General features: G+C 36.3%; 1 protein-coding gene across 2 annotated transcripts; it reads left to right on the plus strand.

Moving 5' to 3' along the window:
• sfmbt1 (Scm like with four mbt domains 1) lies at positions 1–25,310 on the plus strand. Of its 2 annotated transcripts, none has more exons than XM_067388302.1 (21): positions 1–368; positions 3,770–3,827; positions 4,443–4,537; positions 6,895–7,138; positions 7,779–7,867; positions 8,955–9,207; positions 9,868–9,965; positions 12,253–12,354; positions 12,920–13,079; positions 13,944–14,026; positions 15,008–15,134; positions 15,374–15,487; positions 15,606–15,648; positions 15,732–15,802; positions 15,931–16,073; positions 16,802–16,911; positions 18,284–18,459; positions 20,762–20,940; positions 21,515–21,739; positions 22,258–22,386; positions 23,787–25,310. In XM_067388302.1, the coding sequence occupies exons 2-21, from the start codon at positions 3,803–3,805 to the stop codon at positions 23,925–23,927; spliced, it is 2,607 nt and encodes an 868-aa protein (XP_067244403.1). In that variant the 5' UTR covers positions 1–368; positions 3,770–3,802; the 3' UTR covers positions 23,928–25,310. The 2 variants fall into 2 exon arrangements, with proteins under 2 accessions (XP_067244403.1, XP_067244404.1); XM_067388303.1 differs by having other exon boundaries at positions 15,934–16,073.
• Positions 25,311–26,017: the final 707 nt, after the last annotated feature.

Here is a 26,017-nt window from a genome sequence, read left to right on the forward strand (position 1 = left end):
TAAATAAATCGTTAACCTCCGCGCGGTGAAGACCTGAACAGGTTATGACAGTTGTATTGAATATTGCGTCTTATTGTTCAGTCTAGGAACAGTCAAATAAAAGCTGTAATAAGCGATAAAAGTGCTTTTCAACGTTATTGCAGTGTTTCGGTGAGGCATTGTAAAAAAAATGTGTTGATAAATGAGGCAAGTTCGCGTATTTTATCGCTGAAAGCCAACAAATATCAATCCCCGTGCTCGTGGATGAGAGGCTCGCGCGAGAGGCGGCGCATGCGCACTCACACTTTGTGCCATATTGGAATGAGGTCGTGAACGACTAGGCGGAAAAAGACACGGCATCTAAAACCGACTTGAAAAACTCCTCACTGGTAAGAAACGAAATGCATTCCCAAATATTTATGTATTCTACCCTTTGCCCTAATCAACCTTGGCTTTAACGAGCGATTTTGCGTTGCCTGCATCTTTTTTCCCGTCTCCAAAAAAAGGTGACTTGTGCTCGCTCGTATGAGTGCCTGGCTCTATTGCTCAAGCTATGACGTTTCAGTAACTTGACTTGGTTACAGGCGTTTTTAGCATGTGCACGAAATCAGCCGCACTCACATCAACATTAAAAAGCCTCGCGAATCAGTGCAGAGAAAATGTTTCATGTCTAATAATGTTGAATTGCACGATTTGTCTCTCGGAATGAAAGTTGCCCGATCGGCGTGAATGTATTAAATGCTATTATCCAGTTATATGTAGCTAGCCGAACACACTGCGCTTGACCAGCCAACTATCAGCATCTCTTATTGGGCGGTTTCTATGAATTACACTCACTAAATCCAGTCGTGTTATATATCAGCTATCGGTTATGTTTATCGTTACCTTCTAAATGGCGTTTATTTGAGCTTCGGTTGCACATAACACTGATGCATTATTTTTTTATTGTAAATAATTGTTGTTTTATGCTGTTTTAGTAACATGTATGTTTAAATGATAAAGATGAATTGTAGCTTCCTCAAACACTTTTTTTAGAAATTGATGACAGTGTCATTCTCTGGCCGTGTTACATAATAGAAGTTGTGTTGTAAGTCACCATCAGAACTCAAGCTCTTCATTTAGCCTTAAATATAACACATATATGTTTTACTATTATACTATAATTCTTAATTTTATTAAAAGAAATGTTAATTTATCCAATATAAAAAGCTTAAAAATATTCTAATTAATGTCCTCTCATTTTGCAAAACTGTACATGAATAATTCGCTATGGACACTTTGAATAGTTAGAGGACCTGACTGTGGCTGGTGCACGTGACGGCGGTCACTGCGTCATTTTCATCTTCTTCTTTCGTCTTTATTGCTTGTGTTTGTGAGTATTTACGGGATTTGATCAATGGAGGGAAGTTGTCTTTAGCTCGAAGTGATGGAGCGACAGACTTTGGCAGGAATGTGCTGAGGGTTCATAGACACACCAGAAATAGATTTCCGCTGTCCTGGGGTCTCCTCATTCCCTCATGTGCAATGTTGTAACACCATTATCACTATATATATATATATATATATATATATATATATATATATATATATATATATATATATATATATTATATATATGTGTATGTGTGTGTGTGTGTTTAAATCAAACGTTTTTCATATGTTTGTCACTTTGAATTAAATGTATATAATGCAAAGACGAAGGAATGGTTATGGGATAGTAATGATTTTGAATAGGTAATTTTAATTACCACAAAAAAAAAAAAATCCAATCCAAAATGAGCAGGATTGGTTGTAACAAGGGCACTCTATGTATTTGACATTATTCTACACTTTAGGGACTCATTGTACATTTCGAAACTACTTTATTTTGTTATAGACAAATATGGGAAAATTATATCAAAACTTGAGACGTCTAGCACAGAAGCACAGAGTTACAGATGTTGAAACAAAGTGTTAATCTCCTCAGTCTCACCTATATCATTTCAGTATCTTTCCCTTCAGATTCTGCCCTTACAAAATCACCATGGTAACTGTAGTTTCTGCCAAAATACCATAGTTACTACAATATCTGTCGTGCTCTATTACTCTTACTTCTATAAAACCAAAAATATAATGTACTTCAAATAGTATTAAATGCTTTGAGAATCTTTGTTTTATTTAACTTTATTATTTTTGTTTTGTTTTGATGACAGACTTATACTAAGCTCCAACTGTAACTTGAGTTATGTAATCAGATTACTTTTATCAAGTAACTAGATAAGTAATGCATTACTTTTAAGTTTACATCAAAATCTCTGAGTTATGTTTTCATTTAAGTAGCACAAGTTATTTTCTTTCCCTATTATTGACTGACAGCTCTCCTGTCCCCATGTTGAGAGAAACCGAGAGTAAGTGCAGAGGCAATGTGAGTAAATGTGATGTTATTGTAGTTCTAGACTAAATGTGAGCATTTACTCATCTCACTTACACAAAATCAGATTCATTATTCCTCAAAATGAATAAAAACAGTGAAATGCAATCTCAGAATATTGCAATAATTAAATATATAAAATTAAACAAATATACTTTATGTATTTAATCTCACTTTATTAACCAATGCCTTTGCTGCTGACATTTGATGATCCAATTCAACCATACTTTCAAGCAAAAATGAATGTTCATTTCACTTTTGTTGTGAAAGGGCCTTTACATTTGCCAAATATAGAACTTTTTTGTTGTTATTAAAAAACAAACAAAGCAAGCCCAACCCAGGTGAGAATAAGTAACGCAAAAGTCATGTAACGCATTGTTTCCCATAAAAGTAACTAAGTAATGCAATTAGTTACTGTTTTTAAGGTTTTTAAATCACTTTTAGACGTAACTTTCCCGAACTCTGCTAATATTCCGCTCAAATAGTGTTTTTTTATTTGAGAGGAAACTGTCGTTACCATGGTCTTTTTTTTTTTGTAAGGGTAATTTCTTCACAATATGCTTTAAAGTTCAGTTGATCATTATACTGAGGGACAGCGACATGGCTTTTTAAACTCTTTTCAATCCCTATTGGAGAGCACCGTGACCCCCAGCATATTGTGTCCGTGGCCCGCGCTGTGCTCCGGGGCTCTGGGATGGTGCTGGAGTGGAGGGGGGTGGACTGAAAGAGTTGATCCCAGCAGAGCAGGAGGGTCGTGGCCCGCCAACGGCTGTCAGGGGGAATGTCTGACTCTCTTTAATAGAGATGTCAACCTTCACAAAGACAGCTTGACAGCTCTGGATGAATAGACAGAGTTAATGCAACTTTGTAAGCCGTTTTCTTTCTTTTTGGATTTTTCAGACTGCATGTTGAGTTTGAAACGACTTTCAAAGTTGTTTTTGGCTTTTTAGTTGAGTTTCTAGCTGAATATCTTTATTTGGTCTCAATATATATAGGTATGTTGCTTGCATTATTAGAGACTTTAGCAAAACTATCCAATCTTTTTCATTTCACAATGCTATATTGGGAATTGTGATGCATTTTTGCTTCTCAAAGTTGATGCGGGGAGTCTGAGCGACAGAAGTGGCTTTTATCTGTGCAGCTACGCACTAAGGATTCCTCCTCCCACCTACTTAAATTGACTAGGCTGTGTGAAATGTGGCTTGTGCAAGTCTCCTCATGTTTCTGTCATGTCATTCGCACACAGTTTCTCTCACACACGCAAATATTTTTATAGAAACGTGTTTATATTCATTGTAATTCTATTATCATAATTTATCTCTCTTTGTTTCAATGTTTGTTTTTCTCTCATTTTTCTTCTCCTCCTTATTATTCATGTAGAAGCAGTGTGATTGTCCTCCGGGGGCTTCAGACATGAGCCTTGAGGCGCTGGAGTCTGGTAAGCTATTTATGTTATTTGTGCTCTGTTGCTAAATAAATTGCAGAAAAAGAATACGACAGTCCATCCTCTGAACCTGAAAAATACAATATTGAGAGCTTATGGCTATATCGCACGTATTTAGATTGCTTTGGCTCAGTGTTTGTCCTTGGCGCAAAGTGGTGGATGCAAAGGTCACTTGATAATTTGTGCGAGTTCCTGCCTATGATTACTATATATATATATATATATATATATATATATATATATATATATATATATACCGTGTATATATATATATATATATATATATATATATATATATAGATAGATAGATATAGAGATATATATATATATATATATATATATATATATATATATATATATAGATAGATATAGATAGATATATATATATATATATATATATATATATATATATATATATATATATAGATATAGATATAGATATAGATATAGATATAGATATAGATATATATAGATATATATATATATATATATATAGAAGCATTCACTTTCACGCTCTGTTGATATGGTTTGATGTGAGGTGATGAGGCTGTGTGGAGAGAGCTGAGCAGACTTTGCAGTGTATGGGCAATTGGTCATTCAATGTTTCAGATGCAGACTCTGGTCAGGATGTGTCAGAGTTTAACTGGGATGACTACCTGGAGGAAACCGGGGCACTTTCTGTTCCTCATCATGCGTTCAAACACGTGAGTAAATGGGGCCAGCTTGTGTTTGTTCTACACCACTATTCTGAATTTTACAATATTTGTTAATCAAATTTGAAAGTGATAAAATACTGCTTAAAAAAACATGTTTTTCCATTACGCTTATGTAGCGAGCTGGAGTAGTCTGATTCATTATACACTTTTATGCATTTACATACAACTTACATTGCATTCAAGGTAAATAGTTCATGCATTCCCTGGGAATCAAACCCATGTCCTTGGTGTTGCTGCGTGAGCTAGCGTAATGATTCATGAACTAATGACTCCTTTGAGCTTTTTTTTTTTTTTTTTTAAGAACCAGGTTTGAATCCACCACTGAATAATCTTTGAATCCGCTTAATTAACTTATTGAGACATTGCTTTCCGGTCATGTCCGATGGCAAAAACAGAAATGTGGTCTGCACTGAAGCCAGCAAACAAGAAAACTGTCATTCACCTTTTAAATTTTACTCAGCTTTACAACATTGGTCAAATCCTGAAGTCAACCCTCAGATTAACTCGCTATGCATTAGTGATGTATTCCTACTCTCATGGGAACTGTAAGACCAATAAGTGACCATTTACATCTTAAATAATTTATTTACTGGGTCAGGAATCAACCAGGGTATGGAGCAACAATATTACTGATAATACCACCAAAATTATGGTGGGTGAACGTGATTTTATCAAGTACAACATGTTGAAATGAAAATTATACCGATATTTAAAGTCAGTCTGATGGCAAACAAGCCTCTAGTCCATTCCTTTGATTTTAAATCTTTTATACCACTGATATATTTAATCATATTCTGTATGCTATAATACTATAATACATTAGTGCCCCTGCAGAGGTCACTGAATGACCTATACCTGTCAGATTACTTCTGTCGCAGAGGCAAAAGTTGTTGGCATTGATATTATACAGCCATTTGTTCACATAATGTATTTCAGTTGAAATATTTGACATAAATGGGTGGCATCAATGTGTTAATATGGATAAGGACAAAAAGCCCTCATTAAGGGGAAATGCCCTTGAAAGTTAATTTCTCTGACTGAATGTATGCTTCATGATTTAAAGGTGAAGTATGTCGTTTTTCTGATGCTAGACATGCAAAGACAAGTAAAATGTATGCATTGGTAGGTTCGTCTGTGCATCTCGACCAACCCATTGACCAACCCGTAGTTGATCTGAATGCTGGCCAATGGCAGACGAGGGGATTGTTTGTCAAACCTGTTTCAAAACCGTTGTGTTGTTACTGTTAACTAAAACTAAAACTATAAAAAAAATCAGTAATTGAAATAAAGCTGAAATTATATAATAATATTAGATGAAAAAACTTAAACGTAAATGTGAAATTTTGCCTTGGCAGCTAACTGAAATAAGTTGGACTTGAATTTTACAAAAACTAAAATATTATAAAAATAAATTAACGCTAAATAGAAGCATTAAAAAAACTAATAAAAATGTCAAAAGAACAACAAAATGACTAAAACTTAAATGAAAACTGAAAATATAAAAGTAAAAGCTAATTCAAACTATTAATAAATAATATAGTGGTTTATATATAATATTAAAATAACACTGTACTAGTATTACTAAAACAAAAAATAAATTAAAGGTGCCCTAGATTCAAAAATTGAATTTTGATATCATGATATTTTTAGTGATATTTGTAAATTGTCTTTCTAAATGTTTCGTTAGCATCTTGCTAAGGTACTGTTAAATGTGGTTAAAGTTACCATCGTTTCTTACTGTATTCACAGAGACAAGAGCCGTCGCTATTTTCATTTTTATATACTTGCAGTCTGTGTAATTCATAAACACAACTTCATTCTTTATAAATCTCTCCAACAGTGTAGCATTAGCCGTTAGCCACGGAGCATAGCCTCAAATCAAATTCAGAATCAAATGTAAATTTAGACATGCTGCATGACGAACACTTTGTAAAGATCCATTTTGAGGGTTATATTAGCTGTTTGAACTTTTTTTATGTTGTTTAAGGCAAGCGCGAGCTCTGTGGGTGGGGAGCGTGAGCATTTAAAGGGGTCGCAGCCTAAATCGGCTCATATTTAATGATGCCCCAAAATAGGCAGTTTAAAAAAAAAAAAAATAAAAAAATAATCTATGGGGTATTTTGAGCTGAAACTTCAGACACATTTAGACTTATATTACATCTTTTTAAAAAAAAAGTTCTAGGGCACCTTTAAAGCTAAATAGAAACATTTAAAAAAAACTAATAAAAATGACAAAAGAACATAAAATGACAAAAATTAAAATAAAAACTGAAAATAAAAAAATAAAGGCTATTAATAAAAAGACTCTTAATAAATACTATAATAGTGTACTGTGTCTTTTGCAGGTGGACCAGGGCCTGGAGACAGGTCTCACTCCTGGTATGAAGCTGGAAGTGTGTGTCCGTACGGAATCAGAAACCGCGTACTGGGTGGCCACAATAATCACCACCTGCGGACAGCTGCTGTTGCTTCGATATGAGGGTTACCAGGATGACCGACGTGCCGACTTTTGGTGCGACATCATGACCGCCGACCTGCACCCGATCGGATGGAGCAAGCAGCAGGGTCGACCAATGAAACCTCCTGAGGGTGAGAATGGCGACTGAGCAATTTCACTATGCTTTCTAATTTATGATGATTAGGCCTTAATTGTTTCGTTTAGTCACTCACCTACTCAGGAGAACATTGTGGTTTTATAGGTAAAGATGATTTGAATTTGGGCTCTGCAGAGGTTATTCTCTCATTTCTGAAAAGCTTTGTATGCATCATCCACATTTGCATATTTCTTTATGTACTTCAAGTGCTGTGTTGCTTGCAGCATAGTGCTAATTCCTGTAGGTGGTTGTTCACAGTCGATTTGTGGGCATATTCAGGAAATGGGGGAGGGGTGTTTGTGTTGGGGCTTTCATTTAGCTTACAGCCTGCTGATGGGCACAGCCTTTACTCCTCTGAAATTATTAAAGGACCCATTTTAATACTTAAAGCTTCTTTTATTAATAAAATCCTGGAAAAGAGTGCAGTGTGTACAGGCGTGGAGGAGTACAGATGGTTGCTGGCATTTTGCTTCTGGCTGTCTGTGCCTTATTGACAGCTGCACTTATGGCCCAAAATAACACGTCAATGGTGAAGCCATCATAAGTGCAAAATGACACAAATCTGTCAGCAGGATAGTCGGTTAGAAGATCTGCAACTGTATTTTCCTTAAATGTGGCCCTGAATTTGTGCTCAGGTGTCCGTGAGAAGCACCAGGACTGGGAAGCGTTGCTGGAGAAAGCTCTGGCTGAATCCTGCAGTGTACCTGCTAGTCTGCTGGAAGGGGTAAGAGATACGCCTTAAATGTACGAAAAAATGTATAGAAAGTTAGTCATTATTGCAAAATAAACTGATAAATTATTATATTAAAATATAAAAATGAATATACTGTATATTATATATAAATACAATAATATGATATTAAAATGAATACTTCTCCGAGTCAACTAATGCCATTTTTAGGTCTTTTAAAGTTGCTCTGGTATGAATAAAGAGGGACCTCAGAGTGATGTGAGAGACATGAATGGACAGTGGTTAAGTTGCTTAAGTGCTTAATACTGCAATTGACCAATCAGAATCAAGTATTTAAACTCTGGACAGATATTGTATTCACACTACCATTAATACGTTTGGGGTCTGTAAGATTTTATTTAAAAAAAAAATGTAAACGTTTATTCAGCAAGAACACATTAAATTGATCAAAGGTAAAGACATTATTTCAAATAAATGCTGTGCTTTCTATTCATCAAAGAATCCTGAAAATATTGCATCACAGTTTCCACAAATATATTAAGCAGCACAACTGTTTTCAACATTGATGATAATAATAAATGTTTCTTGAGCACCATATCAACATGTCACAATGATTTCTGAAGGATCATGTGACACTGAAGACTGGAGTAATGATGCTGAAAATTAAGCTTTGTCATCACAGGAATAAATTATATATAAAATATAATAAAATAGAAAACAGTTATTTTAAATTGTAACATTTAAAAATATTACTGTTTTAATTGTATTTTTGATCACATAAAAGCTTTAAAAATTTTACAACTTCCTGACCCCAAATTTTTTAAAGTGTGCGTTGCTTGTCTTTCAAAGTTTATTTAATATCCAATTTAAAAACAACAGAGGTTGACCCAAGGTGCTGTACAGTTCATAACACAAAAAAATAAGATGAAGAAAAACATGAGAATGAATAATAATTGCAATTAATTGCAAAAGGCATGAGTTTTTGAACTCAATGTAACCTCAAACAGTAATAAAAACTAAGGAATAAGAAATTGTCTTTGACACACTGTTTAAGAAGTGTCCATTAAACTGATGGTGGTTGATCCTCACTTTTTTCCCCTCCCCGTGCGTGTGTTTGTAGGCCCAGCGTGGCTGTAATCCTATAGATCTGTTAAGTCCAGGTCTAAACGTTGAGCTAGTGGACCGTCAAGATGCTGGGGTGGTCTGGTCTGCAGTGATTGAGGAGAATGTAGGGGGCCGCTTGCGGCTTCGGTATGCCGGCACAGATGGGCTTCCTGACACCCAATCCATCACATGGGTCTTCTACCTGGACCCTCTGCTTCATCTACCGGGCTGGGCACAGGAGCACAGCTGCACTCTCAGACCACCTGCAGGTGAGGGTTTCATAATTTCTAAAAATCTTTCTGGCCATAAAATTAAAAGCCCTTTGTAAATGAACTTAATAAATTTCAAACCTTTGTAGTTGCATTCTGTATACTATAGTATATACAGTTTTTAAAATGGGATGCAATACAAAGTGTGTGATTTTGTTAATAGCATGGCCATTTTACAAGTTTATGTGCTCGGCACTATACTACATCCAAGCACTAGCTAGCTTTTGAAAAATGTAAGTGGTCAGTGCAGCTAAAACCATGGAAACAGAAGCAGAAGCCGATAATAAATGTATATCTTGAGGATTGTCGTTGCTGCATGTTCTGTAGCTAGATGATTCCAAACAGAGTAGTGAGTGAACAGACCAACAGGACTCGCAGTTGAATCTTCCTGACCTATTAATATGCAAATCAATTAGATTGCTCCATGCTGAGGCTGAGATCACGCACAGAAAGGTAGGTTGCTCAAGTTGTCCTTGTACACACTAGAGTACTTTTACCCTGGGAGACCCACATATTACAGTTTAGCTAATCAATAGTAGGGATTGGTGGATGGAGGAAGGGTTTACGGGGGCTTAGATCAGAGTCCACTAACTTTATAAAGATAAACGTATGATGAAGTCAGCAGATCTGATTGTGTGTTTGTGTATTTTTTCTTTGTAGCTCTGCTCCCCCTGCACACTGAAGCTGAATGGGAGGAGGTGAAGAAGACAGTCTTCTCTCAGGTTCAGGACTCCAGCATCAGCGAGGAGTTTTACAGGGTCAGTAAATACTGATTAACTACCACATGTTTGCTAAAACTTGACTCTGACCCTCAGTTTGCTTGTTTGATCCCTGTTGGTGTGATCCATAAACTGGAGAGTTAATGGAGATCCACTGTGACCTTTGTGACCTTAAGCTAAGTACTTCACAGCAGCTTGCACCAGGTTGATTGTCCTTGTGTCCCCTGCTCGGACACAGAAATCTGGCTGCAAGGAACATTGTGCACGCACATCAATGGACTGTACTGATGACACGAACCATTGTGCACTAGACAGAACCAGGAAATATACACGAAGTATACCACTTTTTACCAGAAGTTCAAAAAAAAATTTTCAAGAAGCTGTGTGAAATAAAAATGTCTTTTACTCGTTTAAAGTAGAGTTGTGTGTATCTCTTAACCCCTTCATTCAAGTGCTCATCAACATGAGTGGCCTCACATTATTTGTTGTTGTTGTTGCTCTGTCCACTCATGTGGCACATGTGCGAGTTGAACATGAAGAGTGTGCCCAATTAGAAAAACGGCTGCATGCGCACAGTACGCAATGACTATGCTGATGATGAAATTAATGAAGTATTTAATATGGAATACTTATTATGTAACCTTTTCATAAGCAAGCAAGACTCGTACGACATACAACATTTGCCAAAATGTGCAGTATAGCTTTAACAATACACTGCGTGCAATGCCCTACCTTTCATTTCAAATGAATCATTAATAATACAACCCAATTTTCAGCTCTTAACTCATTATTTAAAAAATCATGTCCTATAATATGCATTTTTCACAAAATTAGATTAGAATACAGAAGAAGACAGTAACTGGAAGCTACTTGCTGAATTAAGCATGCAACATAATAAAGTCATGTGACAGCAATATAGCGTACTACTTCTTGAAATGTTTGTTGTTGTACATATTCAATTTCACATACTATTTTTTTTTTTAAAAAACGAAATAGTTTAAAGTTGCTCTAAGTTTTCTGGCATTTCTAAATGATTTGAAATTTTTAAAATCAAGAAACTGAAAATGAGGAGAACCTTAAAACTCTAAATTACTGGAAAATATATATTGATCAGTTTAATTTAAACTGATCAAACTAATCCAGTTTAGTTTAGTTCACCCAAAAATGAAAATTCTGTCATTAATTACTCACCCTCATGCCGTTCCACACCCGTAAGACCTTCGTTAATCTTCGGAACACAAATTAAGATATTTTTGATGAAATCCGATGGCTCAGTGAGGCCTGCATACGGAGCAATGACATTTCCTCTCTCAAGATCCATAAAGGTACTAAAAACATATTTAAATCAGTTCATGTGAGTACAGTGGTTCAATATTAATATTATAAAGAGACGACAATATTTTTTATGGATCTTGAGAGAGGAAATGTCTTTGCTCCCTATGCAGGCCTCACAGAGCCATCGGATTTCATCAAAAATATCTTAATTTGTGTTCCGAAGATTAATGAAGGTCTTACGGGTGTGGAACGGCATGAGGGTAAGTAATAAATGACAGAGTTTTCATTTTTGGGTTTCTGTTTTTTTTTCTTTTTTTTTCTCAATGTTTGGATTTACTTGTTGTGTTTAACAATTATGATTGTTTAATGAATGCTAAAACAAATCTAAATGGTGTTGCCAGTATAACGTATGTACAGTGCAGTATGTTAGTATGCTAATATGTCATTAGAAACTGCCAATATATCAAGGTATGTTTGATAAGTGTTGTCAAAAGCACCGACTTCGATACCAAGTTGGTACTGAAATTTTAAAAATGAGCTGCTTTGACCACTGTTGAGTGGATTCGTAAACACCTCTGATTGGCCATTGTGTTCACGTGCTCATTAGATATGTTTGTGATTGGCTACAATAATCAACACTTCAGAAACATGTTGTAAATAGTCATCAATGACGCTCTTCACTGAACGCTTACGCGGATACATGGGAACGTTTGAAAGCAGCCGTCTATCATTGGACCTGCTTACGAACACTCCTACACTTTCGTGTGCTTTCAAACGCTCCCATGCCTTGATCATTGTAGCCAATCACAAACATCTGATGAGCGCGTGAACACAATGGCCAATCAGAGGTGTTTACGAATCCGCTCAAAGCTTTACTTTTTTAAAATTTCAGTATCAAAGTCGGTACTTTTGACAACACTATGTTTAATACAATAATAATATGGATGAAAGGAATTCAGAAATTGCTAAAATGCTTTTTCTACTATATTGTTTCTACTTTATTTTCTAAATTATTCATATTGATAAAATATACGCTTGTTTCTGTATTCAGGACAGATCAGCCATCACTCCGCACTGCTTTACTGATGGGATGAAGCTGGAAGCTGTGGACCCATTAACTCCTTTCACCATCAGTCCTGCCACTGTGGCGAAGGTACTGTAATAGACTCCAAAGGAGCTCCCCTATCCTCTCATTTCCTCCAAAATGTGGTCAACACACTAAACTGCTGTAGTTTGGGCCTGTTACCCTAATGCTTTGCTGAATAGAATTGCTAATAAATAAAACTTTGTAACAGACTAATTTAGTGTTGATTTGATTCAGATATAACAAAACTGCTTTACCAGAAATGAATACTTTTTTTTTTTTTTTTTTTTTAGTTAGTATTCTTTCAAACACAACTTTTGTCTCTTATTTATCAATTTTTTTTTTAACTTCCTTAAAGGATTACAGTAGTTCAGTTTAAAACTCCCCAAGCTTTACTCACCCTCAAGCCATCCTAGGTGTATATATGACTTTCTATTTTATACACATGAAGGTCAGATATTATTTTTAGATATGTAATTTTTACACTGAAGGGCAGGTGTTTTCCATTAACATGGGTGTATTCCAGATAACTTTAATGAACAGGAACAGGAAAACCAGTCGTACCCTTATTCTTAGCTCCATTCATGTATATATGCTGTGATGATTTACCTGTTTGTTTATGTGTGTGAGACAGGTATTTAATGATAAGTTCTTTCTGGTGCGGATGGACGATATGAGAGATGAGGCACAGAAAGAGGGAGGTGGACGCTCTTTCCTGTGTCACAGAGACAGTCCAGGAATCTTTCCCACGCAGTGGAGTCTAAAGAACGGAGTCAAGCTCAGCCCTCCTCCAGGTCTGGAGATACAACCTCCCTTTAATCGTCATATACAGTAAAGAAAGTAAAATAACACAAATGACTGACAATATATTAATAAGAGGGACTTAATGGGAAGGTGGCCCATCCTTTCCTTTTAAAACTACTTAATTTCTTAGAATGCAGTCCTATAAGTACTAAACTGTCTGTAGAGAACATTGCATAATTGTTCTTGAGCAGAAAAGCTTTGCATAAACGTTTATTGAGATCTGGCGATTGGACATGCCACCAAGCATTTAACTTATCCTGCTGCCCATGAAACATTTGTGTCCTGGAAATATGGACACGAGCAGTGTTTTTACTCTAGGATGCTCCATGTCGTGAAAAACAGCCTCATTCCTTGGCAGTTATACTGCCCAGCAGAGCAGTCATTAGATCTAATGGCTGGTGTGGGATGGCTGGCCATGGTGTTATGGATCCCTCCTCATTTTAACAGCTGGAAACACACTTGAGGCTTTTGAACTTTGCCAAACATAAACCCATCTGGATGAGAAATCCATAAATGTGATTCATCATTTTGTTTTGATGCAGGTTTTTTTTTTCTTGACATCAAGTTGTGTGGATATATCTATGGTTTTGTTCTTGGAGACACTATTTGACCTCTTTGGACCTATGTTGCTTTGAGCACTGCCATATCAAAGTGTTTCTTGTTAGATCTCTCAACATATTGATTAGTTCATCCTTTGAATTGCCATTGGGGTTCTCTTTGTGATTTACTTCAGAGTGTTGTTTCTTCTAGTGTTTTGGTTACTTTATAATCTATATGTATATTAGGGAGACAGTCATGCAGTTGACAGTTTCTCAGGTGCACTTGTTGACCTTTGTGTGTGTTTATGTGTGTAGGGTTCCAAGGTCAGGACTTTGACTGGGCGGACTATCTAAAGCAGTGTGAGGCTGAGGCAGCCCCTCAGCAATGCTTTCCTCCAGTGAGTTTCTCTTTCTGCTTTTTTTAAAGATGGGTCAACAGCATGATGGTAATTTTTTTTATATTGATGTAAACATGTTAGTTTTACATTTTTGAATTAAAACTCATTTTGATCATTTTTGGGTATAAAATCTAAACTGTAAACCCACATTCTAAAAAATAGCTGTAAAAAAAAAAAAAAAAAAAAAAATTTACAGAGTAAAATACCGTATTTCCATTGAATATAGCCTACCATAAAACAATGCATTATGGGTAATATTTGTTGTTTCCGTATAGGCTTCTTTCTCAAACTATGAAAAATGTAGTTTTTTTATGGCTATTTTTTTTAAGTGAATTAAAGGATGACATTTTTGAAAATAAAACTTTTAATAGTTGGACATAATTGAATAAGTCTAATATATCTGATAAAATATCAGATTTTGATTGACAATAATTTTTAAGAATATTTATGTATAATTTATATTTGTAAAGAAAAAATCTAAAATATTTATAAATATAATAAAGACATGTAAATATTGTGTTAAATAAAGTTAAAATAAGTGTTTTTGATTTTTTTTTTCAGCATTTTTTTTATCAAAAATACATATATATTATTACAATTTAAGATAACTGTTTTCCATTTTAATACATAATTTATTGCTGTGATGCAAAGCTGAATTTTCAGCATCATTACTTCAGTGTCACATAATCCTTCAAAAATCATAATCATATACTGATTTGGTGCTCAATAAATTTCTAATTACTATCAATGTTGGAAAGTTGTGGTGATTAATATTTTGTGGAAACGGTGATAATTTTTTTCAGGATTATAACATTATAGATGTGTTTGCTGTCAATTTTGCTCAATTTAATGCACCCTCGCAGAATACAAGTATTCATTTCTTTAAAATTATTTGAATTTTTTGTCCAATCTCAGTTATTGATAGCATTTTGTTGCTGATGTGACTTTCTGACATTGAATTACTTTTCAATTTCCTTGTAGGACCCATCTGACCAGTGCATTAAGGAGTCCATGATGCTGGAGGCCGTCAACCCGCTCTGCCCTGAAAACATTCACGTATCAACTGTTACCAAGGTCAAAGGTCAACACATGTGGATTCGTTTGGAAGGTGTGACGTCAACATTCTTCTCTATGCAGTATGGTAGCTCTGAAAGACCAAAAAATAATTAGGCAATGTCTCCTTGAACTGACTTCAGAGTAAACTAACAAACCCGAATCCTTGATTAAAAATAGCAAGACCAGTAACGGACTAATTTAAGACTAGGCTTAACCCTTTATAGACATCACAGAAGGTCAGTAGGCATGAGGATTAGTCTCATTTATCTTTCCCTCCCGCTCCTTTCTCAGGTCTGAAGCAAGCCATCCCAGAGATCATAGTTCACACCGACTCCATGGATATTTTCCCAGTGAGCTGGTGTGAAACAAATGGCTATCCTCTTCAGCACCCTTGCAAGCCCAAAGGTTAATGTTACAGCACAAACGCTCGATTTCAGAGAACGTTCAAGTACTGTGTACACATAAATTGAAATTTATATTTGAAATGGCTTGATAAGATATTCAAATTCATGTTTATTTGCAGTGGAGAAACAGAAAAAGGTTGCGGTTGTTCAGCCAGAGAAACAGTAAGTAAGACACAAAAGTGTTGAAATTGAGTTCAGGTAGTTTTGATTATGAAAAAAACACTCATTTATCTCTTGCATCACAGCCGGGTACCATCCAAAGACTCCTCACCTGATACTACCAAACAACTGATTAACAGCAGTCAGGCTGAGATTGGTGAGTGCCAGATATACATCTGAACACTTGCACACATGCATGGTCTTCCTTGTCAGATGTTTACAGTCATAAAAGCTCAATGCTCTCTAACATGATACTATTTTAATCTTGTGTGTGTGTGCCACCAGCAGGCCAGGCGAATGGGAAGTACTGCTGCCCTAAGATCTATTTTAACCATCGCTGCTTCTCGGGGCCCTACCTCAATAAGGGCCGTATTGCAGAGCTGCCCCAGTGTGTGGGACCTGGAAACTGTGTCCTGGTACTGAAGGAGGTTAGCCATAACAGACTGCTTGTTTGCAACAGTATTTAAATGTGTTCGTCTTTGTGGCAACAAAATGAGAGCTATCCAAATTAGTAAATGTTATTAATAGTATTTTAAGTCTTAAAACTTCCTATCCTGCTAAAACTCGAATGGAAAACTAGAAGAAAGTCTGTAATGGTGATTTGTCTAAAACACCCTTAAAGGGATAGTTCACCCAAAAATGAAAATTCTGTCATCATTTAATCACTGTCAAGTTGTTCCAAACATGTATGAATTAATTTTTTCTGCTGAACACAAAAGAAGATATTTTGAAGAATGTTGTTAATCAAACATTGTCTTCCATAGTATTTTTTCCATACTATGGAAATCAATAGGATCCATCAACTGTTTGATTACCAACATTCTTAAAAATATCATCTTTTGTGTTCAGCAGAAGAAAGAAATGCATAGCCCTAATTTATTTGCATGTAAAATTTGTATTAAAAGTATATATGAAATACAATTATAATAAAAATTCTCCTGTTAGTAATTTATTTCATTAGATGAACTATAGGCCATAGCAACTTATAGTGCATTAATAGAGAATGTGCCATCACAGGTATGCTTTTATCTCCATTTTGTAATAGTTCTGAACACCGCTCAGTATCTAGAGTCAGACCTATTCCATTTTGTTAAGACTTATGAATACCTTAGCTGTGTGTGTTCAATACTGACCTCTTGACCTGTGGCCTGTGCAGGTGTTGACACTGCTGATAAATTCTGCCTACAAGCCCAGCCGAGTGCTGAGAGAGCTGCAGCTAGACCAGGAGGGCCGCTGGCAGGGTCATGGAGAGACACTAAAAGCCAAGTGAGTAGATCGTGCCTTAAGGCCCGGGTATACTTCATTTTCCGCTTTCTGCTCCGTCTCGCGCACAGTGTTCGCACAGCTTTCAAAGTATACTCAACCGCAGATAAGCACGGATGGATGCTTTCAGTACATATGCCATACAGACGTCAGAGGGCAGAACTGAGTCATATCATTTAAAGGAAGAGCAACGGATACGCTGTGGTGACAAATCAGGTCCTTGTCGAAATTGGGACTTTTAATAGGCACTCTCTTTAGCACCCGATTACAATTCCTACAAAATCATGTTTGAACTACGTTATAATGACCATTAATGTCTGTATTAGTTAGCTTATGTACTAGCATAGCATACAGATACCCAATTAGCCTGATAGCTTAGTTTATACATGCATTTGCACTTGCCCTACATGTATTCACAATCATCTTTAATGTAATTACTTGTTAAATTAAGTGTTAAATGTCCAAATATTTCAGTTATAAAAAAAGTAATGATGTTTATTTATTCGCTTAATAGGCTATTATTAATAAATTAATTGAAGAAATTAGTTTTATTATGCAATATATAGTAACCTTTACATATTTTAAATGTATATCGTTCAAATGTACTCAGTATAATCATTAACTGATAGTTGATAGAGACCCGATCTCGAGGAAGGACCCAATTTGTCATGACGCCGCTATTGCGTGCTAAAATTAGGACAGGGGTGTCCAATCCTGCTCCTGGAGGGCCTGCAGATTTTAGCTCCAACTCTATTAAACTCACCTGAGCTATACTAGAAACTTCCAGGTTGTTGTGTTGAGGAAACTCTGCAGGACAGTGGCCCTCCAGGAGTAGATGTGGACACCCCTGGTTTAGAAGAAGAACCAAAACAAAAACAATGCAAAACCTATTATGAATCACTTTTTTTGAACTCTTCGACTACTACACAGTACAACACAACTGTGCATAATTTCACCTAGTAGACTCTTGTGTCTCAATATTCACCTTGCACATGCGCTATTGTACACGCACTATCCATGTGGTCACAAAAAATGGACAATGTGTGGATGTCTGCGGACCCTCCAGATGGCAAACATTACGTCCCACGGACAGTGTGCAAGACTGTCGCAGAACACGGACGGCCGAAGTATACTTTGGACTTTAATGTTTCTTTTCTGAAAAAATGAAGAAAAAAAAACTTCCAGAGGTATCTGGTTGTGGCGAGCAGGGCGGGCGAGAGCCGTGAGGAAACGCCCTGCTCGCCACACTGGTCAAAGAAGTTGTTGAGACAAATTATGGAAGTTAGGCTTATACTTTTAATATAATAATTTATAGTTACATAAATAACATAAATAGTTTGCTCTTGGTTTCCTGACCAGTCACTGTGCTTCACAGGTACAAAGGGAAGAGCTACAGAGCGACAGTAGAGATCGTTCGCACAGCAGACCAGGTGGCCGATTTCTGTCGGAAAACCTGCATTAAGCTGGAATGTTGTCCCAACCTGTTCGGCCCACGAATGGTTCTGGAGCGCTGCTCAGAAAACTGCTCTGTGCTCACCAAAACCAAATACAGTGAGCATCACTTAAGCCATTTTCTCTACCGTGTCTAAATCAGTAGTTTATTCTGGTATTATTGGCTTGCTGGATAGTACAGCACATTTATTACAGTTAAAATATATAGTTATAGTATATAGTTAAAATTGTTGGTAAAATTTACTATTGCATATGGGCATATTTTGTGAAAACACTCCCAGGTCACATTTCAATCCCCACCCCCCAATAAAAACAAAAAAGTAAAAAGAAATTACATTTGACAAAGACAATGAAACATCATGACAACATTTATTACCATAATGTGCATTTTGTACTTTTGTAATTCCTATTATTTTCAATGATTCTCTTTAGATTTGTCTTTATTTTTGCTGTATTACAGTAAAATGATTATTGTGATACAATATTTTTTATTTATTTTACAGTATCACAGTAGTGAATACACCCCTCACATTTTTGTAAATATTTTATTATATCTTTTCATGTGACAATGCTGAAGAAATGAAATTTGGTGTTAACGCTCTCACTCTCTGCATGGCTGTTGCGCCGGGAGGAAGCGTCTTCTAAAGATGATGCATTAGAAAGCCCGCAAACAGTTTGCTGAAGACAAGCAGACTAAGGACATGGATTACTGGAGCCATGTCCTGTGGTCTGATGAGACCAAGATAAACTTATTTGGCTCAGATGGTGTCAAGCGTGTGTCGCGGCAACCAGGTGAGGAATACAAAGACAAGTGTGTCTTGCCTACAGTCAAGCATGGTGGTGGGAGTGTCATGGTCTGGGGCTGCATGAGTGCTGCCGGCACTGGGGAGCTACAGTTCATTGAGGGAACCATGAAGGAGCAGAGCATGGTCCCCTTCCTTCGGAGACTGGGCCACAGGACAGTATTTCAACATGATAACGACCCCAAACACACCTCCTAGACGACCACTGCCTTGCTAAAGAAGCTGAGGGTAAGGTGATGGACTGGCCAAGCATATCTCCAGACCTAAACCCATTGAGCATCTGTGGGGCATCCTCAAATGGAAGGTGGAGGAGCGCAAGGTCTCTAACATCCACCAGCTCCGTGTTGTCGTCATGGAGGAATGGAAGAGGACTCCAGTGGCAACCTGTGAAGCTCTGGTGAACTCCATGCCCAAGAGGGTCAAGGCAGTGCTGGAAACTAATGGTGGCCACACAAAATATTGACACTTTGGGCCCAATTTGGACATTTTCACTTAGGGGTGTACTCACTTTTGTGACCAGCGGTTTAGACATTAATGGCTGTGTGTTGAGTTATTTTGAGGGGATAACAAATTTACACTGTTATACAAGCTATATACAAGTTATACCAAAGACTATAGAATAACACAAGACATGTCACTCATATTGTTTTGAATGGGAGAAAGTGTAACGCGCAAAATGGCGGGCCAAAAAAAAAAAAAAAAGAGCCAATCGCCGACTGGTAAAGTCATCGTGTCACTTCAGCGGCCGTTAGAAGCACCGGTTTCTATAGAAACAATCAGACGCGCACCTCCGAAATGAGGCATAGGAGACGCGCATTTACGTCTGCGCATGCGCATTAGCTTGATCCAGCCTGAAAAATACCGGGGTTTTTTGTCATGATTCGAGCATTTGGAAAACAAATTATGAGACAGTTGTTGTTTGATTTGATTGATGATTTCAAATATGAAATTTAATCGTAAGGTTGTTGAACAGTTTTGGAGAATTTGATGTTTCCCCATTCAAAGAGATAGGAGCTGCATGATGCCCAGGATGCCCGAGAGGTGTTTCAAAGATGGGCGCCGAGTGAAATGACTTGTCTTAAAGGGACTTTGGTTATACTCACTAATTTACATTGTAGCAAAGTGTCATTTCTTCAGTGTTTTCACATAAAAAGATATAAAATATTTACAAAAATGTGTGGGCTGTACTCACTGTGAGATACTGTAAATCATTATAAATTAAAGCATATATTATCATATAAATGATCTATAAACACTTTACAATTTAAATAATACATAATTTCTATTGTCAATACATATAATATTATTCACAATAATATATCATTTTTGTTTTTCTTAATTTTAATGAAAAAAAAAACTTTTAAATGTCCTGAAAATATGATCATTGTATTTATATAAAATATAATTTATTTATTTCTCTTGATTTTGGGTTGAAATATGACCTGAGATATACATACATACATACATAATATATATATATATATATATGTAATGTAATATATGTTTTGTGAAATTCACCCATATGAATCATTTAAATTACATGATAGTATAGATTACTTGCTGTTTAAGTTGTGAATCTAACAATACCTGTTTTATAGCATATTACTATGGGAAGAAGAAGAGCAGGCGTGTGGGTCGACCTCCCGGCGGACACTCCAACTTAGAGGGCGGTGTTAAGAGACGTGGCAGGAGGAGGAAGAGAAGGAAGCAGCTTTTCGTCCACAAAAAGAGACGTTCTTCTGCTTCAGTTGACAACACACCGGCAGGTTCCCCTCAGGTAACAAGCTAAACTGTGCAGAGGTCTGAAACCACTGGTGAAAATACTTCTATTTTGCTTTTTTTATTTAATACAAATGTGTCCATTTCTAAACATTATCACCATAAAAATTTAAGTGAAAAGATAAATACATTTTTCTTAGAATTGTTTAGATGCCCAGCATCAGAGATTTGATTAGTGACCAGTCCAGAATCTTAACCATTTCTACCATACATCATAATGTTTTACTTTTAGTTCTCTTTGTGTTTAACCCAGATGTTCAATGTAGTCTCATACTTTTGGACCGCACTAAAAATGAATCAAACGAATCATATGTTCTGAATAACTGCTCAACAAGAACCATCTTCCTCCATCTGTTCTAATGTGGTCATTAAAATGTGTGAAACATTTGGTCAGAGTAAATATCATTGCCATTAAGGTTCAACACATGAGCAGAATTCAGTTCTATCATCACAGCATCAAAGTGAGCATCTCGGTTGTTCATATTAAATATATGTCGATTAAATCAGGAGGAGCATCAAACTTTGTGGAGTATTTCTACAGTGTGTACTAATGTTACTGTCTGGCCTCACAGGGCAGTGGTGATGAGGAGGATCTGGATGAGGATGACTCTCTGAGTGAAGATACAGGCTCTGAGCTGCAAGACGAGCTGATGGATGACTCCGAATACTCAGAGAAGAAGTCGCAGCCCCCCACTCCCTCCCCCTCCCCTCCAGAAACCCCCCGTCCCACACGCAGACGGCGCAAAGCTCGCTCCCCTTCCTGCTCGGATGATGAGAACCGACCTCCTTCACCCAAGGTACAACTATGGCAATATATAACTATTGGATAATTTTTTTTATCAGCTAGTGTTGTCAAAAGTAGCAAGTCGGTACTGAAATTTATACAATCTGACCATACCAGCATTTTCTCCTAGCATTTTGAGTGCTGTTGAGCAGATTCTTAAACATCTCTGATTGGCCTTTGTGTTCATGTGCTCAACATATAATGATCAACGCTTCAAAACATGTTGTAAGCCTTTGAAAGCAGGCATCTATCAGCGGATCACTAATATATCCTCTTATAGATGGATTCGTTGATGTGCAGTACTTTATAGATTTGAATAATTGGAAATATCATGGGCCCCTTCTAATATCGTCTTTGACAATGAGGAGCTTCAGAGTTAGAAACTGCTGGTTTACAGTATACAAAATCGATATTTTTAACGTTAAGGAAAACAACTGTCTTTATAACTGTCGTATTATGTACTGTATTTGTTTTGTTTTGTATATGATAACTCTATGCAGTACTGACTGATTTCCTGTGTCTCTTCTGAAGAGTCCACGTACAGAAGTTCCTCCGAAGCTGTGTTTGGACAGCAGTCCACTGGAATGGAGTGTCACGGATGTTGTGCGTTTCATCAGGACCACTGATTGTGCTCCGCTGGCACGCATCTTCATGGATCAAGTAATTGAACACACATTAACATCTAGTCACAAGTGGTCAGATAAGTTAAATCGCTGTTTATACCTAGTAGTACTCTCTAACTCTCTAAAAAAGTTTCATGAAGACTTGTGCCTGTATTTGTTTGGGCTTTTATTTTCTCTTAAAGCGGTTTGAGTTGACACCAAAAATTAAACTCCTTGTCTTAGTGTAATGGTTGATTGACAGGAGAGAAGACTGCACTTCATTGATGTCCGGAAAGCACCAGGATTAGGGTTGACACTTTGTAAAATGTCCCCACACATGTCCGTCAAAAGTCATTTTAAATATCATAGCCATAAATTAAATGGTTAGTTCACCCAAAAATGATATTTTTATCATTAATTACTCACCCTTATGTCGTTCCACACCCATAAGACCTTTGTTCATCATGAAATCCGAGAGGTTTCTGACCCCCCCCCATAGACTGCAACGTCATTACCACTTTCAAGGCCCAGAAAGGTAGTTAAGCATTATTAAAATAGTCCATGTGACTACAGTTGCTCAACCTTAAATGAAAATTCTGTCATTAATTACTCACTCGTTCCACACCCGTAAGACCTTTGTTCATCTTCGGAACACAAATTAAGATATTTTTGATAAAATCCGATGGCTAAGTGAGGCCTTTATTGTCCGCAAGATAATTAACACTTTCAAATGCCCAGAAATGTACTAAAACATATTTAAAACAGTTCATATGACTACAATGGTTCAACCTTAATGTTATGAAGCGACGAGAATACTTTTTGTGTGGCAAAAACAAAATAACGACTTTATTCAACAATATCTTGTGATGGGCGAATTCACAACACTGCTTCATGAAGCTTTACGAATCTTTTGTTTTAAATCAGTGGTTCGGAGCATGTATCAAACTGCCAAAGTCATGTGATTTCAGTAAACAAGGCTTCGTTACGTCATAAGTGTTTCAAAAGATTTCAAAATTTTATTGGTTCATGTGATTTTGGCAGATGAACGAAGGTCTTACGGGTGTGGAAAGACACGAGGGTGATTAATTAATGACAGAATTTTCATTTTGGAGTGAACTAACCCTTTAATGTTATGAAGCGACGAGAATACTTTTTGTTCGCAAAAACAAAACACAGTGCAGCGCTTGAAATAGTGGCCATGATTTACGTAAACCTAAAACAAGAGAATGCATTAGTGCAATGTGGCTACAAATTATTTATTTGTAATCAGGTTTTCTTTTTGTTTTTTACGTCTTCTGCGGAGGTTTGAATAATTGAATCGCAAAACGCTTTGGTCCCCATGTAAACCTGAACAGATGTTTTTACTAGGTGTAAATATATTGCATAGATTAAACTCGCATGCTTATTTAGGATTCTACATCTGTATATTATTAAATTTCTTTTTCATTTACCTTCCAGGAAATTGACGGTCAGGCGCTGCTTCTGTTGAATCTTCCCACTGTACAGGAGTGTATGGACCTGAAGCTCGGCCCTGCCATCAAGCTGTGCCATCACATCGAGCGGGTCAAGCTGGCATTTTACCAACAGTTTGCCAGCTGAGGGTGACCGTCTGTAGAAAAGAGTAGGGCATTTGACATTTTAGGTGACTTTCCTAATGTTTGTGATCTTCCTTTTGCTCTATGGATCATAGAACCTTTAAAATCACTTGGCGCTTTAGACGCCTCCTGTTCCATTAGTTCTTCAGCAGGCGCAGGCGAGATTAACTACTGGAGGGGCGTTTTTCAACAGGGTCAATCTGGTACTTTTACAGCTGGGCTCTCCATCTCAAATCAAGCCTGGACTAGTGTTTAGTTTGTGATCATTTTCTCTTTTTTAAAGATTAGTACAACCTGGGTTCAGCCAGTGTTAAACCTGGGTTGGATGAACTGTGTCTGCAACAATAAGCAAAGCTCTTCACCTGTTTCTGAAACCTTTATTAACTGTAGAGCGGATGACAATGCAATTACCTTAAGCACAAAAAAATAAAATTGCCCATGTACTGTAAGTGTATGCAAACTTGTACATACAGGAGCGTGAATGTAAATACTGTAAATAACCAGATGTTAATTTTAGTGGGACTGCTTTAATGTTCCCATTTCGGTTTGGTTTTCTATAACAGCTTGGGAATTACACTGTAACACAACAGTGCAAAAGATGAGGCATGATATGCCTGATGCTGCCATTTTGGTTTCTGTAAATACTAATAAGCATTTGCTCATCCTAACGATGCATTATTAAATAAAAGTGCAGAGTAATAAAAAGTAATGAGGTGTTGGTTAAGACATAAGCACAAATACTTCAGGTTACGTCTCTGACTGTGATAGGGAAAATATAAATTGTGGCAAATCCAGGGTCTGTCAACAACACCAAATTGAAAAGAGTCTTGGACTCTTACAAACATGTCTGCTTGTAAAAGTAATGCTTTTAATATCAAGTAGAATGCAGCATCTGTTTAAATGCATATACTGCATTCAGTCATTTCAGGGGCCTCTATGTTGTAATGGTCTAAATAACTGGTTTGGTCTTGCATTGCAAAGCTATTCCCCGACACATCCAGATAGAATCATTTGATTTGTTATCTACGGATTGTATTTGAATTGATAATGAGATATGCAACGGTCTCCCATATCCTTGATTTAACAGTCCATTTTCCTTGAACCTTCTTTAAGCATTTGTGCTGGAATGAGAACGATGAATTCGGAACCTCGTCTTGCCACATTCCGCTTTGTTCATTTCTCCTGTTTTTCACCCGTTTAATGAAAGGTTGTTGAATTAATAATTTACTTTTGATTATATGTTGGTGGAAAATGTTATTTAAAAGTAAATAAAATGAACAGAATCTTGTCTTTGGTTTCTTTTTCAGGGGGCAAATTTAAAGAAAGTTGAAGGGGTGTTTAAAAAAAATAAATGTATTTTTCATAGTTAGAATATTCCTTATAGATCATTAACATTTAGGTGCATGTCTAATTACAATTGTACGGTCTCTTGTGTGTACACTACTGTTCAAAGGTTTTGTTCAAAAGTTTTTTTTTTCAAATAATTATTTTATGCTCATTTCAAGGCAGTATTTATTTGATTGAAAATAAACAGTAATATTGTAAAAATATTAAAATTTAAAGTTTAACGGTTTTCTATTTATTACTGTGATGCAAAGCTGAATTTTCAGCATCATTACTCCAGTCTTCGGTCACATGATTCTAATATGCTGATTTGATTATCAAGAAACATTTCTTATTATTGTTGAAAACAGTTGTGCTACTAAATGTTTTTTTTTTGTGTGTGTAAACTGATACATATTTGAAGATGAATAGAAAGTTTAAAAAAACAAATTTGAAATTTCTATTTGAAATAGTAAAGACGTTTGTTACAAAATATTTCTAACAGTTTTGAACAATTTAATGCACCCTTGCTAAATCAAAGTGTCAATTTTGTATTTATACATTATAAAAGAGAGAAGTGCTATTTTCTTGAAAATAAAAATATGCACTCATTAATTGTAACAGATAGATAGATAGATAGATAGATAGATAGATAGATAGATAGATAGATAGATAGATAGATAGATAGATAGATAGATAGATAGATAGATAGATAGATAGCAACTGTTACATTTTGATTACAGCTTACAATTACAATTGTGACCAATGGCT

This window comes from Chanodichthys erythropterus, chromosome 6 (assembly GCF_024489055.1).
Source record: "Chanodichthys erythropterus isolate Z2021 chromosome 6, ASM2448905v1, whole genome shotgun sequence".
NCBI classification, from domain to species: Eukaryota; Metazoa; Chordata; class Actinopteri; order Cypriniformes; family Xenocyprididae; genus Chanodichthys; species Chanodichthys erythropterus.